Source organism: Salvelinus fontinalis, chromosome 15 (assembly GCF_029448725.1).
Source record: "Salvelinus fontinalis isolate EN_2023a chromosome 15, ASM2944872v1, whole genome shotgun sequence".
Taxonomy (NCBI): domain Eukaryota; kingdom Metazoa; phylum Chordata; class Actinopteri; order Salmoniformes; family Salmonidae; genus Salvelinus; species Salvelinus fontinalis.
The window spans coordinates 5,395,720-5,412,640 of record NC_074679.1 but is presented as its reverse complement, the minus strand read 5'-3'; the positions used below and the strand labels follow the sequence as shown (position 1 = coordinate 5,412,640).

Below are 16,921 nucleotides of genomic sequence, written 5' to 3'. Positions count from 1 at the left end.
CACAAAATCTGACTGCTAGAATATAAGCGGTACCTACTGCGTGCCGACCCGGTAGAGCCGAACCGACATATTCTACTTGTAGTATCGCAATGCTCGTCAACAACTTCAATCGAAGAGCACGAGCCCCTACGTAGGGGAGCCAACGCCACCCTCCCGGGTGGCGCAGTGGTCTAGGGCACTGCATCGCAGTGCTAGCTGCGCCACCAGAGTCTCTGGGTTCGCGCCCAGGCTCTGTCGCAGCCGGCCGCAACCGGGAGGTCCATGGGGCGACGCACAATTGGCATAGCGTCGTCCGGGTTAGGGAGGGTTTGGCCGGTAGGGATATCCTTGTCTCAGTATGTAAAATGTAATGAAATGTAAAAAATGTAATAAAATGTATGCACTCTACTGTAAGTCGCTCTGGATAAGAGCGTCTGCTAAATGACTAAAATGTAATGCAATGTAAATGTAGGAGTGACAACAAAAACAGGAAATGTCATGAACCAGTCTCACTTCAAATGCAATGTAGACTACGGTAGCTAGCTAAGTGTACCGACGCAATGCACACAACCACTCAATACTTCCTCCAAGCTAGCTAACCACTGTAGCTAATATTGACATAATTAAATCACAATGGATTTAATCACAACTTGCTTAAAACAAGAAAAGGTTGCTTGAAGTCAACAGATGAACATTTTGAAACGGTGCTTGGCAAACCAGCTCGGATCAAAACGATAGTGTTTTTTTTGCGGCGGCACTTCGTATGTCCTCCACTCTTCATCCAGTCTAATGTGTGTCTATTTGTTTCTCCTCAGAAACCAGCTATCAACGGCCTGCCACCCACTCCTAAAGTCCTGGTGAGTGACCCCATGTGGACAAGTCCGCTGTGTTCCAAATGGCACCCTATTCCCTTTATAGTGCACTGCTTTTGACCAGAGCCTTATGAAGTACAACACTATATAGGGAATAGGGTGCCATTTGGAACGCTACCCTTGTGTCGTCCCTAGATCAGATCAAATTTTATTTGTCACGTACACATGGTTAGCAGATGTTATTGCGAGTGTAGTGAAATGATTGTGCTTCTAGTTCCAACAGTGCAGCAGTATCTAACTAGTAATATCTAACGATTCCACAACTACCTAATGCACTCAAATCTAAGTAAAGGGATGGAATATGTACATATGTTGTCTCTGGTCAGAATGTCGTCTCTGGTTGCTCTGGTCAGAATGTCGTCTCTGGTCAGAATGTCGTCTGGTTACTCTGGTCGGAATGTCGTCTCTGGTTGCTCTGGTCAGAATGTCGTCTCTGGTCAGAATGTCGTCTGGTTACTCTGGTCGGAATGTCGTCTGGTTACTCTGGTCGGAATGTTGTCTGGTTACTCTGGTCGGAATGTCGTCTGGTTGCTCTGGTCGGAATGTCGTCTGGTTGCTCTGGTCGGAATGTCGTCTGGTTGCTCTGGTCGGAATGTCGTCTGGTTGCTCTGGTCGGAATGTCGTCTGGTTGCTCTGGTCGGAATGTCGTCTGGTTGCTCTGGTCGGAATGTCGTCTGGTTGCTCTGGTCGGAATGTCGTCTCTAGTTGCTCTGGTCAGAATGTCGTCTCTGGTCAGAATGTCGTCTCTGGTCAGAATGTCGTCTCTGGTCAGAATGTCGTCTCTGGTCAGAATGTCGGATCTGGTTGCTCTGGTCAGAATGTCGTCTCTGGTCAGAATGTCGTCTCTGGTCAGAATGTCGTCTCTGGTCAGAATGTCGTCTCTGGTCAGAATGTCGTCTCTGGTCAGAATGTCGTCTCTGGTCAGAATGTCGTCTCTGGTTACTCTGGTCAGAATGTCGTCTCTGGTCGGAATGTCGTCTCTGGTTGCTCTGGTCAGAATGTCGTCTCTGGTCGGAATGTCGTCTCTGGTCAGAATGTCGTCTCTGGTTACTCTGGTCAGAATGTCGTCTCTGGTCGGAATGTCGTCTCTGGTCGGAATGTCGTCTCTGGTCGGAATGTCGTCTCTGGTCGGAATGTCGTCTCTGGTCGGAATGTCGTCTCTAGTTGCTCTGGTCAGAATGTCGTCTCTGGTCAGAATGTCGTCTCTGGTCAGAATGTCGTCTCTGGTCAGAATGTCGTCTCTGGTCAGAATGTCGTCTGGTTGCTCTGGTCAGAATGTCGGATCTGGTCAGAATGTCGTCTGGTTGCTCTGGTCGGAATGTCGTCTCTGGTTACTATCTTCCAGACCAACTTTGGGTGGAGATGAACTCTCTGAACCCCGGTTTGTTGATATTTGTGTCATCACTACTCTAGATGGGGGCCTGTTTCTCCAAAGTGTTTGATGGCTGTCCACTGAAAATCAACTGTGCCACGTCGTGGATTCACCCGGATACCAAAGGTAACACACACAATCTACTGTACACACACACACACACACACTAGTGTACACACACACACACACAAACTACTGTACACACACACACACACAAACTACTGTACACACACACACACACACACACACACACACACACACACACACACTAGTGTACACACACACACTAGTGTACACACACACACACTAGTGTACACAAACACACACACACACAAACTAGTGTACACACACACGCGTACACACAAACTACTGTACACACACGTGTTACAGAGAGGGAGTATGTGTCACAGACAATTCAATATGTTTCTCCTGTTTTCCAGACCAGTACCTTATATTTGGGACAGAGGATGGTATTTACACCCTCAACCTGAATGAGCTTCATGAAGCCACCATGGAACAGGTAGGAACACATGGGTTAACATGTCGCTTTGACACTAATAAAACCCACTGTGTCTTGTTGAACCATAAATATATAGGACCAAACTGATAACGCATATTATCGTCTGTAGTCTTTAATACGGTGGGAGGCACAGCACTAATAAAACCCACTCGGAAATATGAGGGAAGGAATGATTCACCCGATACGCGTCGGTCCCCGATTTCTAATGTTTAAGATACACTTGTATCCCAAAACCGATCCAAATGTAGCGTGCATCGGTCAGAAACTGTTTTGAAACCGTTACGAATCGCCGGTTCACTAAAAAGTTTAGCTCGTATTACATACCTTCAGGATAAGACCTCATCTCTTGTGACAACTGATGCGTCCTCTCCTTCAGTGTCCTAACTGCATGTAACTGTGTTGACAGTCGTTGATCTACAAGGCATTTTTTGCGTGCCGAAACGGCGCTCGGTACCCGGCTTTGCGACGCTGACCAACGAGAGTTGGACTGCCCCGTTCCTGGTCTTGCACATCTGCACGCCGCCTTTAGCATTGAAATGCTAAAATGGCTAGGGTGATATTAGGCTTTTGTTAGTTGGGTGACAACCTACACGACCGTTTGGGGTCACTTAGAAATCATTTACAACATTAACAATGCCTACACTGTATTGCTGATCAATTTGAAGTTATTTTAATGGACAAAAGAAAAAAGTGTTTTTTCAAAAACTATGACATTTCTAAGTGACCCCAAACTTTTGAACAGTAGTGTATGTAATTTGCAGCAGTGGTGAAAAGTACTTAAGTAAAAAATACTTTTTGTAAATTATGTTGGAGTGTGCCCCTGGCTATCTGTCAATAGTAAACTTTTTTTTTTTTTTTTTTTTTAATATACATCAAATTGTACCGTCTGGTTTGCTTAATTAATATAAGGAATTTTTTATATTTTTTACTTTTGATACTTAAGTACATTTTATCAATTCCATTTACTTTTGATAAGTATATATAAAAACCAAATACTTTTAGACTTTTACTCAAGTAGTATTTTACTGGGTGACTTTCACTTTTTACTTGAGTCATTTTGTATTAAGGTATCTTTTTTAAACTGTTGTACTTTTTCCACCACTACGTTGCAGTTCTTGACACAAACCGGTACGCCGGGCACCTACTACCGTAACCCGTTCAAAGGCACTTCAATATTTTGTCTTGCCCATTCACCATCTGAATGGGCACACATTCTCAATTGTGTCACAAGGCTTAAAAATCCATCTTGAACCTGTCTCTTCTCCTTCATCTATACTGATAGAAGTGGATTTAACAAGTGACATCAATAAGGGATCGTTGCTTTCACCTGGATGCACCTGCTCGGTCTGTCATGGAAAGAGCAGGTGTTCCAGATGTTTTCTATACTCGGTGTATATATATATGGTCATCTTTTAGATATACAGGGTAAAAGTTGATCATTTCATAACGAGGACAGCGATTACTTTTGGTGAGGTGTACACTGTATGGCCGAAGAGAAGATCACTCTGTGAAAAAACTGGTCAAAACCATCTGATTTAGGAAATGGAGGTGAAAGACAAAGTTTCGCTATATATTCTTTGGCTGTGGTCATAGCTATTTTTGTAACTGACGTTTCAAACTAAAACGTATCGTTCCTGTATCGTATCGGAGCCCAAGTATCGAGCTAGATACGAATCGTCTTGAAAGGGAAAGATGCCCATCCTTAATAAATATAGCTATAAACATGTCTACGCTCATTTTTACCTCGTCTTAAAGGCTTAGTCTTAGTTACTGTAGGTCTGAATCCATGAAATATTGTGCTGTCTACTGCCGAATTGTTCTATTTCAACAGTGAGTATTGAATGTCCTTTATTGTGTTATGTTCCCCTTCTAGCTGTTCCCCAGGAAGTGTACCTGGCTCTACATCATCAACAACAACCTGATGTCTCTGTCAGGTGAGTCAGTAGGACAGGTATCATGACAACCTGATGTCTCTGTCAGGTGAGTCAGTAGGACAGGTATCATGACAACCTGATGTCTCTGTCAGGTGAGTCAGTAGGACAGGTATCATGACAACCTGATGTCTCTGTCAGGTGAGTCAGTAGGACAGGTATCATGACAACCTGATGTCTCTGTCAGGTGAGTCAGTAGGACAGGTACAGGTACCACGACAACCTGCTGCAGTCTGAGAGGCGGTATCAAGCTATGATAACCTGCTGCTTTGTTTTGCTGTTATCTGACTGGAAATACCATTACCTCATAACTATTCTACAGGAACAATTCCCTTACCTGGTATCTACACACCATGCTGTAAATATAATCACCTCATAGCTATCTAGAGACCAGAAGTAGAAGCTTTTTGATGAAAACCCTTATAAGAAGAGCTTGACTGCATTTTATTGTGATTCCTGTCTTTATGGCCTACTAGTGTGTGGAATAAATATGGCGTTTTGTATTGACCAGTGGTTGTAAAGACTCCTGGTTACAGTAGCAATGTAGATAGTTGTGGACAGATGATACACCTCATGACCAAAAGTATGTGGACACCTACTCGTCTTAACATCTCATTCCAAAATCATGGTCATTTTAATATGGAGTTGGTCCCCTCTTTGCTGCTATAACAGCCTCCACTCTTCTGGGAAGACTTTCCACTAGATGTTGGAACATTGCTGAGGGGACTTACTTCCATTCAGCCACAAGAGCATTAGTGAGGTCGGGTACTGATGTTTGGGCGATTAGGCCTGGTTCCTATTCTTGCCAAAGGTGTTCGATGGGATTGAGTTCTGTGCAGCCCAGTCAAGTTCCTCCACACCAATCTCAACAAACCATTTCTGTATGGATCTCGCTTTATGCACGGGGACATTGTCATGCTGAAACAGGAAAGGGACTTCCCCAAACTGTTGCCACAAAGTTAGATGCACAGAATCTTCTAGAATGACATTGTATGCTGTATCGTTAAGATTTCCCTTCACTGGAACTAAGGGGCCTAGCTCGAACCATGAAAAACAGCCCCAGACCATTATTCCTCCACCACCAAACTTTACAGTAGGGCACTGCATTGGGCCAGGTACCATTCTCCTGGCATCCGCCAAACCCAGATTAGTTCGTTGGCCTGCCAGATGGAGAAGCGTGATTCATCACTCCAGAGAACGCGTTTCCACTGCTTAAGACACCAAATGGTGGCGAGCTTTACACCACTCCAGCCGAAGCTTGGCATTGCGCATGGTGATCTTACGCTTGTGTGTGGCTGCTCGGCCATGGAAACCCATTTCATGAAGCTCCCCGACAAATTTCTTGTACGGATGTTGCTTCCAGAGGCAGTTTGGAACTTGGTAGTGAGTGTTGCAACCGAGGACAGATTAAATTTTTACGCACTTCAGCGTTACCGTTCTGAGAGCTTGTGTGGCCTACCACTTTGCGGCTGAGCCGTTGTTGCTCCTAGACGTTTCCACTTCACAATAACATCACTTACAGTTGACCAGGGCAGCTCTAAAGGGCACAAATTTTACGAACTGACTTGTTGGAAAGGTGGCATCCTATGACGGTGCCACGTTGAAAGTCACTGAGCTCTTCAAAGTCACTGAGCTCTTCAAAGTCACTGAGCTCTTCAAAGTCACTGAGCTCTTCAAAGTCACTGAGCTCTTCAAAGTCACTGAGCTCTTCAAAGTCACTGAGCTCTACGGCAGCGTAGCCTAGTGGTTAGAGCGTTAGGTCAGTAACCGAAAGTTTGCAAGTTCAAATCCCCGAGCTGACAAGGTACAAATCTGTCGTTCTGCCCCTGAACAAGGCAGTTTAACCCACTGTTCCTAGGCCGTCATTGAAAATAAGAATTTGTTCTTAACTGACTTGCCTAGTTAAATAAAGTTAAAAAATAATATTTAAAAAAATAAGGGCATTCTACTGCCAATGTTTGTCTATGGAGATTGCATGGCTGTGTGCTCGATTTTTATTCACTTGTCAGCAACGATTGTGGCTGAAATGGCCGAATCCACTAATTTGAAGGGGTGTCCCCATACTTTTGTGTATATATAGTGTAAGACCTGAAAGTAGAATTGAACCATTTTCTCTGAGAAAGACTCAAACTGTAGTTAGTTTATGCATGTCCCAATGTATATAGCTCATCTGTACTAGAGGTCTTCACGCATCCACCTGTACCCGAGACCCGATCCGGTACCCGAGCGGGTCCGGATACAGAATTGTAAATAATATCACTGGTCTGGATCGGATCTGTTTCTCACGGGTATGTGTAATTTATGCCGCTACTCTTGCGTTTCACCAGAGTGGCGCGTGGTAATGTTTTCTTGGTCAATCATAAACCAATAGACTACAGTCATAGAGCCTCCGTGTGGGGCAAAAGTTAGGAGATATCTAATCAATGGAAGATGGAATTAAAAGTTAGGCTACAACGACCAAGAGCCAACAGGTAGTCTGCTACTTTATATTCTGAATGGAGTTGTAGTTGTTAGTAACTGTGTCGGACCAGAAAGCACATGCAACCTCAATTAGCCTAGCTAGCTAGTTAGCTTAACTAGCTTCTCCCAGTTTGATACAGCCAAGACAGGTACTACTACGTCATCATATTTTATGATAAATAACCTAGCTATGGAAGCTATAGTGTGATTCGGCTTGGTTGTTTGCTGTTTCTCCCTCCCTCCCCTGTTCCTCGTGTCACTTGCTCACACTCACAGTAGCTTAAACACTCACAGTAGCTTAAACACTCACAGTAGCTTAAACACTCACAGTAGCTTAAACACTCACAGTAGCTTAAACACTCACAGTAGCTTAAACACGCACAGTAGCTTAAACACTCACAGTAGCTTAAACACTCACAGTAGCTTAAACACTCACAGTAGCTTAAACACTCACAGTAGCTTAAACACTCACAGTAGCTTAAACACACACAGCACAACCCTACCGAGAGCTTCACCACTTTCTACCTCCTCCATCCCACTTTATCAGCTCCGGTTAATAAAGTAGCTTAAAAATTGATTTTTTTTCCCCTCACATCTCTCTCACATCGCCTCTGGATCCGACCTGGTCTATACGGAACGGGCCTCGTTGTCCGTTGGGAACGGGGTCTCTCTATAAAACATTTTATTATAATTATGCATATTGGGCCTATTGGGCCATATTGGGCCCCCAGGTTCATTTATTTTATGGACCCGTGAAGGCCTCTAATTTGTACCATGTTTGGTATATCTGTGTTTTAACCACTGTTGAATTTCTCTACACGCCGCTCTGTTGTAAGAAAGTGAAAGTAAGCATTTCTTACTTATTGTAAATTATTACTGGGTAAACGTAATTGTACTGTTGTGTATCTTACCATAAAGTTAAACTAGGCCTATGCCTCGGCTCAGAGTAAATGTAATCTATGATTTCTTGGACTCTGTCCCTCCTTCTCACCTCTCCTCTGCTCTCTTCTCTGGTCTGGCTTGATTTTTGGTATTCTACTAACCGGCTTCATCAGAAGGTAATCACTATCATCAGCGTCACAGTTACAACCCTGTATTGTATATTACCCATAACTAGAGTTGCAAAATTCCATTAAAATTCTGGCCTCCTGAGTGGCGCAGCATTCTAAGGTATAGCAGTGCTGAGGCGCCACTACAGCCTAGGGTTCGATCCCACCGTCCGGGTTAGGGGAGGGTTTGACCGGCGGGGCTTTCCTTTGCTCATCACGCTCTAGCGACTCCTTGTGGAAAGCCAGGCATCTGCAAGCTGATTTTGGGTCGTCAGTTAAACGGTGTTTCCTCCGTCACATTGCCACAGCGACTTCCGGGTTAATCGAGTAGTGTGTTAAGAAGCAGACCGGCACGGCAGGTCATCTTTCGGAGGACGCGTGTCTCGACCTTCGCCTCTCCCGAGCCTTTTGGGGAGTTGCAGCGACGAGACAAGGTCATAACTAGCAATTGGATATCATAAAAATGGTGTGAAAAATAACAACAAAAAACCTTTCTCAAAATATCCAGGTTTTCCAGAAATCCCAGTTAGGAGAATCCTGGAATTAGAATGGGATAAGCAGGAAATCCAGGAATCCTCCAACCAGGATTTCAGGAAAACCTGGATATTTTGGGAAAGTTCCCAGAATTTTGTAACCCTTACCCCTATCTAAACATCAAGCTAGCTCCCATCCAGCAGATCCCAGCCCTTTATGTTAAGGTTAACCTCTCTTGGGTACGTGAGACGTTAGCGTCCCACCTCTTCAACAGCCAGTGAAACTGCTGGGCGCCAAATTCAAATACAGAAATACTCATTATAAAAATTCAGAAAACAAAACATATTTTACATAGGTTTAAAGATGAACTTCTTTTGAATCCAACCACGGTGTCAGATTTTATAAAATGCTTTACGGCGAAAGCATACCTTACGATTATTTGAGAACATAGCCCAGCAGACAAATCATTACACACAGTAACCAGCCAAGTAGAAGAGTTGCACAAGTCAGAAATAGAGATAAAATTAATCGCTTACATTTGATGATCTTCATATGGTTGCACTCAGCAGACATTCATTTACTCAATACATGTTCCTTTTGTTCGATAAAGTCTCTTTATATCCAAAAACCTCAGTTTTGTTCGCAGGCAGACAAAAAATCTAAATTGTATCCGTAAAGTTCATAGAAACATGTCAAACGATGTTTATATTCAATCGTCAGGTTGTTCTTAGCCTAAATAATCGATAATATTTCAACCGGACAATAACGTCGTCAATGTAAAAGGTAAACAAGGAATGCACTCTCTCGGTCTCGCGCATGAAAAAGCTCTGTGACACTTTAAGGTCCACTCATTCTGACTGCTCTTCCTCATTTTTCAGAATACAAGCCTGAAACAATTTCTAAAGACTGTTGACATCTAGTGGAAAGCATAGGAACTGCAATTTGAGTCCTAAGTCAATGGATACTGTAATGGCATTGAATAGAAAACTATAAAACCAACAAAACAAAAATAATCCCAAATGGATTTTTCTCAGGTTTTCGCCTGCCAAATCAGTTCTGTTATACTCACAGACACTATTTTAACAGTTTTGGAAACTTTAGAGTGTTTTCTATCCAAATCTACCAGTTATATGCATATCATATCTTCTGGGCCCGAGAAGCAGGCAGTTTAATTTGGGCATGCTTTTCATCCAAAATTCCGAATGCTGCCCCCTACCCTAGAGAAGTTAAAGTCCATATCATTTAACGCTGGCTCCTTTAAAACGAATTTGCTGTTGATGATGAATATATCTACACTTGTAATAACATGTTTCTGCCGTGTATCCTCTTTCCATCCTTCAATCTATCTTAGTGTTGTCTTTCGTTTGTTCCACTATAACGGGATGTCGTAATACTGTAAGAGATGTCTGTGACCCCAGAAAGGACACCATGTCTGTGACCTAAATGGCACATTATTTCTCATGTAGTGCACTACTTTTGACCAGAGCCCTGTAGGGAATAGGGTGCCATTTGGGACTAAGTAGTGCACTATATAGGGAAAAGGTTCCATTTGGGACTTATGAGTCTTCCTATATTGTGATGCTAACTTGTTTCATATGTGATCACAGGAAAGACCTTCCAGCTGTACTCTCACAACCTGATTGGGCTGTTTGAGCAGCTGAAGAAGCCTGGCCTCGCCTCTCAGTTCCAGACACACCGCTTCCCAGACAAGATCTTACCTAGGTGAGACACGCACACACTACATCCTCTGACTCACTTGTTTTAATGGATCCCCGACGAGAGAGAGAGACCTGTTATATTGGATCCCTGGATAGAGAGAGGGACCTGTTATATTGGATCCCTGGTGAGAGAGAGGGACCTGTTATATTGGATCCCTGGTGAGAGAGAGGGACCTATTATATTGGATCCCTGGTGAGAGAGAGGGACCTATTATATTAGATCCCTAGAGAGAGAGAGGGACCTATTATATTGGATCCCTGGAGAGAGAGAGGGACCTATTATATTGGATCCCTGGAGAGGGAGAGGGACCTGTTATATTGAATCCCTGGTGAGAGAGAGGGACCTGTTCTATTCTATTGGATCCCTGGTGAGAGAGAGAGACCTATTCTCTTCACCTTACAGATCACCACTAAAATTATAGAAATAATACAACGGACATGAGCCTACAGTCAAATTGCTGTGGTCTGGGGGGGTGTTCCCGGTCTAGTTATTCTATTTCTACAGTCCACCACACCCCTCTCCAATCACCATATTGACTGTGTGTTGATCTAGACTGACTGGCTGTTTTCTCTCTGCAGGAGGTTTGCCTTGACAACCAAGATCCCGGACACAAAGGGCTGTCACAAGTGCTGCATTGGTACGTTTACTATACTAGAGCAGCTGTACCCCTCAACCACTGTCTAGTTCATAAAGCAGCTGTACCCCTCAACCACTAGTTCCTAGAGCAGCTGTACCCCTCAACCACTAGTTCCTAGAGCAGCTGTACCCCCCAACCACTAGTTCCTAGAGCAGCTGTACCCCTCAACCACTAGTTCCTAGAGCAGCTGTACCCCTCAACCACTGTCTAGTTCCTAGAGCAGCTGTACCCCTCAACCACTGTCTAGTTCCTAGAGCAGCTGTACCCCTCAACCACTAGTTCCTAGAGCAGCTGTACCCCTCAACCACTGTCTAGTTCCCAGAGCAGCTGTACCCCTGAACCACTAGTTCCTAGAGCAGCTGTACCCCTCAACCACTAGTTCCTAGAGCAGCTGTACCCCTCAACCACTGTCTAGTTCCTAGAGCAGCTGTACCCCTCAACCACTAGTTCCTAGAGCAACTGTACCCCTCAACCACTAGTTCCTAGAGCAGCTGTACCCCTCAACCACTAGTTCCTAGAGCAGCTGTACCCCTCAACCACTAGTTCCTAGAGCAGCTGTACCCCTCAACCACTAGTTCATAAAGCAGCTGTACCCCTCAACCACTGTCTAGTTCCTAGAGCAGCTGTACCCCTCAACCACTAGTTCCTAGAGCAGCTGTACCCCTCAACCACTGTCTAGTTCATAAAGCAGCTGTACCCCTCAACCACTAGTTCCTAGAGCAGCTGTACCCCTCAACCACTAGTTCCTAGAGCAGCTGTACCCCTCAACCACTAGTTCCTAGAGCAGCTGTACCCCTCAACCACTAGTTCCTAGAGCAGCTGTACCCCTCAACCACTAGTTCATAAAGCAGCTGTACCCCTCAACCACTGTTTAGTTCATAGAGCAGCTGTACCCCTCAACCACTGTCTAGTTCCTAGAGCAGCTGTACCCCTCAACCACTAGTTCCTAGAGCAGCTGTACCCCCTCAACCACTGTCTAGTTCCTAGAGCAGCTGTACCCCTCAACCACTAGTTCCTAGAGCAGCTGTACCCCCTCAACCACTGTCTAGTTCCTAGAGCAGCTGTACCCCTCAACCACTGTCTAGTTCCCAGAGCAGCTGTACCCCTCAACCACTGTCTAGTTCCTAGAGCAGCTGTACCCCCTCAACCACTGTCTAGTTCCTAGAGCAGCTGTACCCCTCAACCACTAGTTCCTAGAGCAGCTGTACCCCTCAACCACTGTCTAGTTCCTAGAGCAGCTGTACCCCTCAACCACTAGTTCCTAGAGCAGCTGTACCCCCTCAACCACTGTCTAGTTCCTAGAGCAGCTGTACCCCCTCAACCACTGTCTAGTTCCTAGAGCAGCTGTACCCCTCAACCACTGTCTAGTTCCCAGAGCAGCTGTACCCCCTCAACCACTAGTTCCTAGAGCAGCTGTACCCCTCAACCACTGTCTAGTTCCTAGAGCAGCTGTACCCCTCAACCACTGTCTAGTTCCCAGAGCAGCTGTACCCCCTCAACCACTAGTTCCTAGAGCAGCTGTACCCCTCAACCACTGTCTAGTTCCTAGAGCAGCTGTACCCCTCAACCACTGTCTAGTTCCTAGAGCAGCTGTACCCCTCAACCACTGTCTAGTTCCTAGAGCAGCTGTACCCCTCAACCACTAGTTCCTAGAGCAGCTGTACCCCTCAACCACTAGTTCCTAGAGCAGCTGTACCCCTCAACCACTAGTTCCTAGAGCAGCTGTACCCCTCAACCACTGTCTAGTTCCTAGAGCAGCTGTACCCCTCAATCACTAGTTCCTAGAGCAGCTGTACCCCCTCAACCACTAGTTCCTAGAGCAGCTGTACCCCTCAACCACTGTCTAGTTCCCAGAGCAGCTGTACCCCTCAACCACTGTCTAGTTCCCAGAGCAGCTGTACCCCTCAACCACTAGTTCCTAGAGCAGCTGTACCCCCTCAACCACTGTCTAGTTCCCAGAGCAGCTGTACCCCTCAACCACTAGTTCCTAGAGCAGCTGTACCCCTCAACCACTGTCTAGTTCCTAGAGCAGCTGTACCCCTCAACCACTGTCTAGTTCCTAGAGCAGCTGTACCCCTCAACCACTAGTTCCTAGAGCAGCTGTACCCCTCAACCACTAGTTCCTAGAGCAGCTGTACCCCTCAACCACTGTCTAGTTCCTAGAGCAGCTGTACTTCTCAACCACTAGTTCATAAAGCAGCTGTACCCCTCAACCACTAGTTCCTAGAGCAGCTGTACCCCTCAACCACTGTCTAGTTCCTAGAGCAGCTGTACCCCTCAACCACTAGTTCCTAGAGCAGCTGTACCCCTCAACCACTGTCTAGTTCCTAGAGCAGCTGTACCCCTCAACCACTGTCTAGTTCCTAGAGCAGCTGTACCCCTCAACCACTGTCTAGTTCCTAGAGCAGCTGTACCCCTCAACCACTGTCTAGTTCCTAGAGCAGCTGTACCCCTCAACCACTGTCTAGTTCTTAGAGCAGCTGTACCCCTCAACCACTGTCTAGTTCCCAGAGCAGCTGTACCCCTCAACCACTAGTTCCTAGAGCAGCTGTACCCCTCAACCACTGTCTAGTTCCTAGAGCAGCTGTACCCCTCAACCACTAGTTCCTAGAGCAGCTGTACCCCTCAACCACTGTCTAGTTCCCAGAGCAGCTGTACCCCTCAACCACTGTCTAGTTCCCAGAGCAGCTGTACCCCTCAACCACTAGTTCCTAGAGCAGCTGTATCCCTCAACCACTGTCTAGTTCCTAGAGCAGCTGTACCCCTCAACCACTAGTTCCTAGAGCAGCTGTACCCCTCAACCACTAGTTCCTAGAGCAACTGTACCCCTCAACCACTAGTTCATAGAGCAACTGTACCCCTCAACCACTAGTTCATAGAGCAACTGTACCCCTCAACCACTAGTTCCTAGAGCAGCTGTACCCCTCAACCACTAGTTCATAGAGCAGCTGTACCCCTCAACCACTGTCTAGTTCCTAGAGCAGCTGTACCCCTCAATCACTAGTTCCTAGAGCAGCTGTACCCCCTCAACCACTAGTTCCTAGAGCAGCTGTACCCCTCAACCACTGTCTAGTTCCCAGAGCAGCTGTACCCCTCAACCACTGTCTAGTTCCCAGAGCAGCTGTACCCCTCAACCACTAGTTCCTAGAGCAGCTGTACCCCTCAACCACTGTCTAGTTCCTAGAGCAGCTGTACCCCTCAACCACTGTCTAGTTCCTAGAGCAGCTGTACCCCTCAACCACTAGTTCCTAGAGCAGCTGTACCCCTCAACCACTAGTTCCTAGAGCAGCTGTACCCCTCAACCACTGTCTAGTTCCTAGAGCAGCTGTACTTCTCAACCACTAGTTCATAAAGCAGCTGTACCCCTCAACCACTAGTTCCTAGAGCAGCTGTACCCCTCAACCACTGTCTAGTTCCTAGAGCAGCTGTACCCCTCAACCACTAGTTCCTAGAGCAGCTGTACCCCTCAACCACTGTCTAGTTCCCAGAGCAGCTGTACCCCTCAACCACTGTCTAGTTCCCAGAGCAGCTGTACCCCTCAACCACTAGTTCCTAGAGCAGCTGTATCCCTCAACCACTGTCTAGTTCCTAGAGCAGCTGTACCCCTCAACCACTGTCTAGTTCCTAGAGCAGCTGTACCCCTCAACCACTAGTTCCTAGAGCAACTGTACCCCTCAACCACTAGTTCATAGAGCAGCTGTACCCCTCAATCACTAGTTCCTAGAGCAGCTGTACCCCCTCAACCACTAGTTCCTAGAGCAGCTGTACCCCCTCAACCACTGTCTAGTTCCTAGAGCAGCTGTACCCCTCAATCACTAGTTCCTAGAGCAGCTGTACCCCTCAACCACTAGTTCCTAGAGCAGCTGTACCCCTCAAACACTGTCTAGTTCCTAGGGCAGCTGTACCCCCTCAACCACTTGTTCTTGTTACCTGTGGTCAGTTTAGACCAGAAACTCCCCGTCTTATTAAAAGTGAGAGAACCCATGCTGTTACCTCTCCTATCCTCTGACCTACCGTGTCCCTTTGTCTTTTATAATTATACAGTGGCAAGAATCCCTTTTGGAATTGCCTGGATTTCTGCATACATTGGTCATAACATTTCGTCTGATCTTCATCTTGGTCACTACAATAGCCAAACACAGTCTGCTTAAACTAATAACACACAAACAACTATACGTTTTCAGGTCTTTATTGAACACACCGTGTAAACATTCACAGTGCAGGGTGGGAAAAAGTATGTGAACCCTTGGATTTAATAACTGGTTGACCCTCCTTTGGCAGCAATAACCTCAACCAAACGTTTTCTGTAGTTGTGGATCAGACCTGTAACAACGGTCAGGAGGAATTGAACCATTCATCTTTACAAAACTGTTTCAGTTCAGCAATATTCTTAGCATGTCTGGTGTGAACCGGTCTCGAGGTCATGCCACAGCATTTTAAATCGGGTTGAGGTCAGGACTCTGACTGGGCCACTCCAGAAGGTGTATTTTCTTCTGTTGAAGCCATTCTGTTGTTGATTTACTAATGTGTTTTGAGTTGGTGTCCTGTTGCGTCACTCAACTTCTGTTGAGCTTCAATTGGCGGACAGATAACCTTACATTCTCCTGCAAATTGTCTTGATAAACTTGGGAACTCATTTTTCCGTGGATGATAGCAAGCTATCCAGGCCCTGAGGCAGCAAAGCAGCCCCAAGTCATGATGCTCCCTCCACCATACCTTACAGTTGGGATGAGGTTTTGATGTTGGTGTGCTGTGCCTTTTTTTCACCACACATAGTGTTGAAGTCGGAAGTTTACCTACACTTCGGCTGGAGTCATTGAAACTTGTTTTTCAACCACTCCACAAATTTCTTGTTAACAAACTATAGTTTTGGCAAGTGTGTTACGACATCTACTTTGTGCATGACACAAGTAATTTGTTCAACAATTGTTTACAGACAGATTATTTCACTTATAATTCACTGTATCACAATTCCAGTGGGTCAGAAGTTTACATACACTAAGTTGACTGTGCCTTTTAAACAGCTTGAAAAATTCCAGAAAATTGTCATGGCTTTAGAAAGATGTCATGGCTTCTGATAGGCTAATTGACATAATTTGAGTTGGAGTTGTACCTGTGGATGTATTTCAAGGCCTACCTTCAAACTCAGTGCCTCTTTGCTTGACATCATGGGAAAATCAAAATCAAAAGAAATCAGCCAAGACCTCAGAAAAACAATTGTAGACCTCCACAAGTCTGGTTCATCCTTGGGAGCAATTTCCAAACGCCTGAAGGTACCACATTCATCTGTACAAACAATAGTACGGAAGTATAAACACCACGGGACCACGCAGCCGTCATACCGCTCAGGAAGGAGACGCGTTCTGTCTCCTGGAGATGAGCGTACTTTGGTGCGAAAAGAGCAAATCAATCCCAGAACAACAGCAAAGGACCTAGTGAAGATGCTGGAGGAAACAGGTACAAAAGTATCTATATCCACAGTAAAACGAGTCCTATATCGACATAACTTGAAAGGCCGCTCAGCAAGGAAGAAGCCACTGCTCCAAAACCGCCATAAAAAAGCCAGACTACGGTTTGCAACTGCACATGGGGACAAAGATTGTACTTTTCTGTTCTGATGAAACAAAAATAGAACTGTTTGGCCATAATGACCATCGTTCTGTTTGGAGGAAAAAGGGGGAGGCTTGCAAGCCGAAGAACACCATCCCAACCGTGAAGCACAGGGGGTGGCAGCATCATGTTGTGGGGGTGCTTTGTTGCAGGATGGACTGGTGCACTTCACAAAATAGATGGCATCATGAGGAAAGAGGAAAATGATGTGGATATATTGAAGCAACATCTCAAGACATCAGTTAGGAAGTTAAAGCTTGGTCACAAATGGGTCTTCCAAATGGACAATGACCCCACG

General features: G+C 45.6%; 1 protein-coding gene across 5 annotated transcripts in view; it reads left to right on the top strand.

The window, feature by feature from the left end:
* The window catches only part of map4k5 (mitogen-activated protein kinase kinase kinase kinase 5), a 99,965-nt gene that overhangs the window by 59,080 nt on the left and 23,964 nt on the right, over nt 1-16,921 (top strand). For all 5 annotated transcript variants that reach the window (XM_055862516.1, XM_055862519.1, XM_055862517.1 and 2 more), the window contains 6 exons: nt 795-836; nt 2,265-2,349; nt 2,664-2,743; nt 4,617-4,677; nt 10,265-10,379; nt 10,955-11,013. In XM_055862516.1, the coding sequence (XP_055718491.1) occupies nt 795-836; nt 2,265-2,349; nt 2,664-2,743; nt 4,617-4,677; nt 10,265-10,379; nt 10,955-11,013 (442 nt within the window). The remainder of the gene's footprint in view (nt 1-794; nt 837-2,264; nt 2,350-2,663; nt 2,744-4,616; nt 4,678-10,264; nt 10,380-10,954; nt 11,014-16,921) is intronic.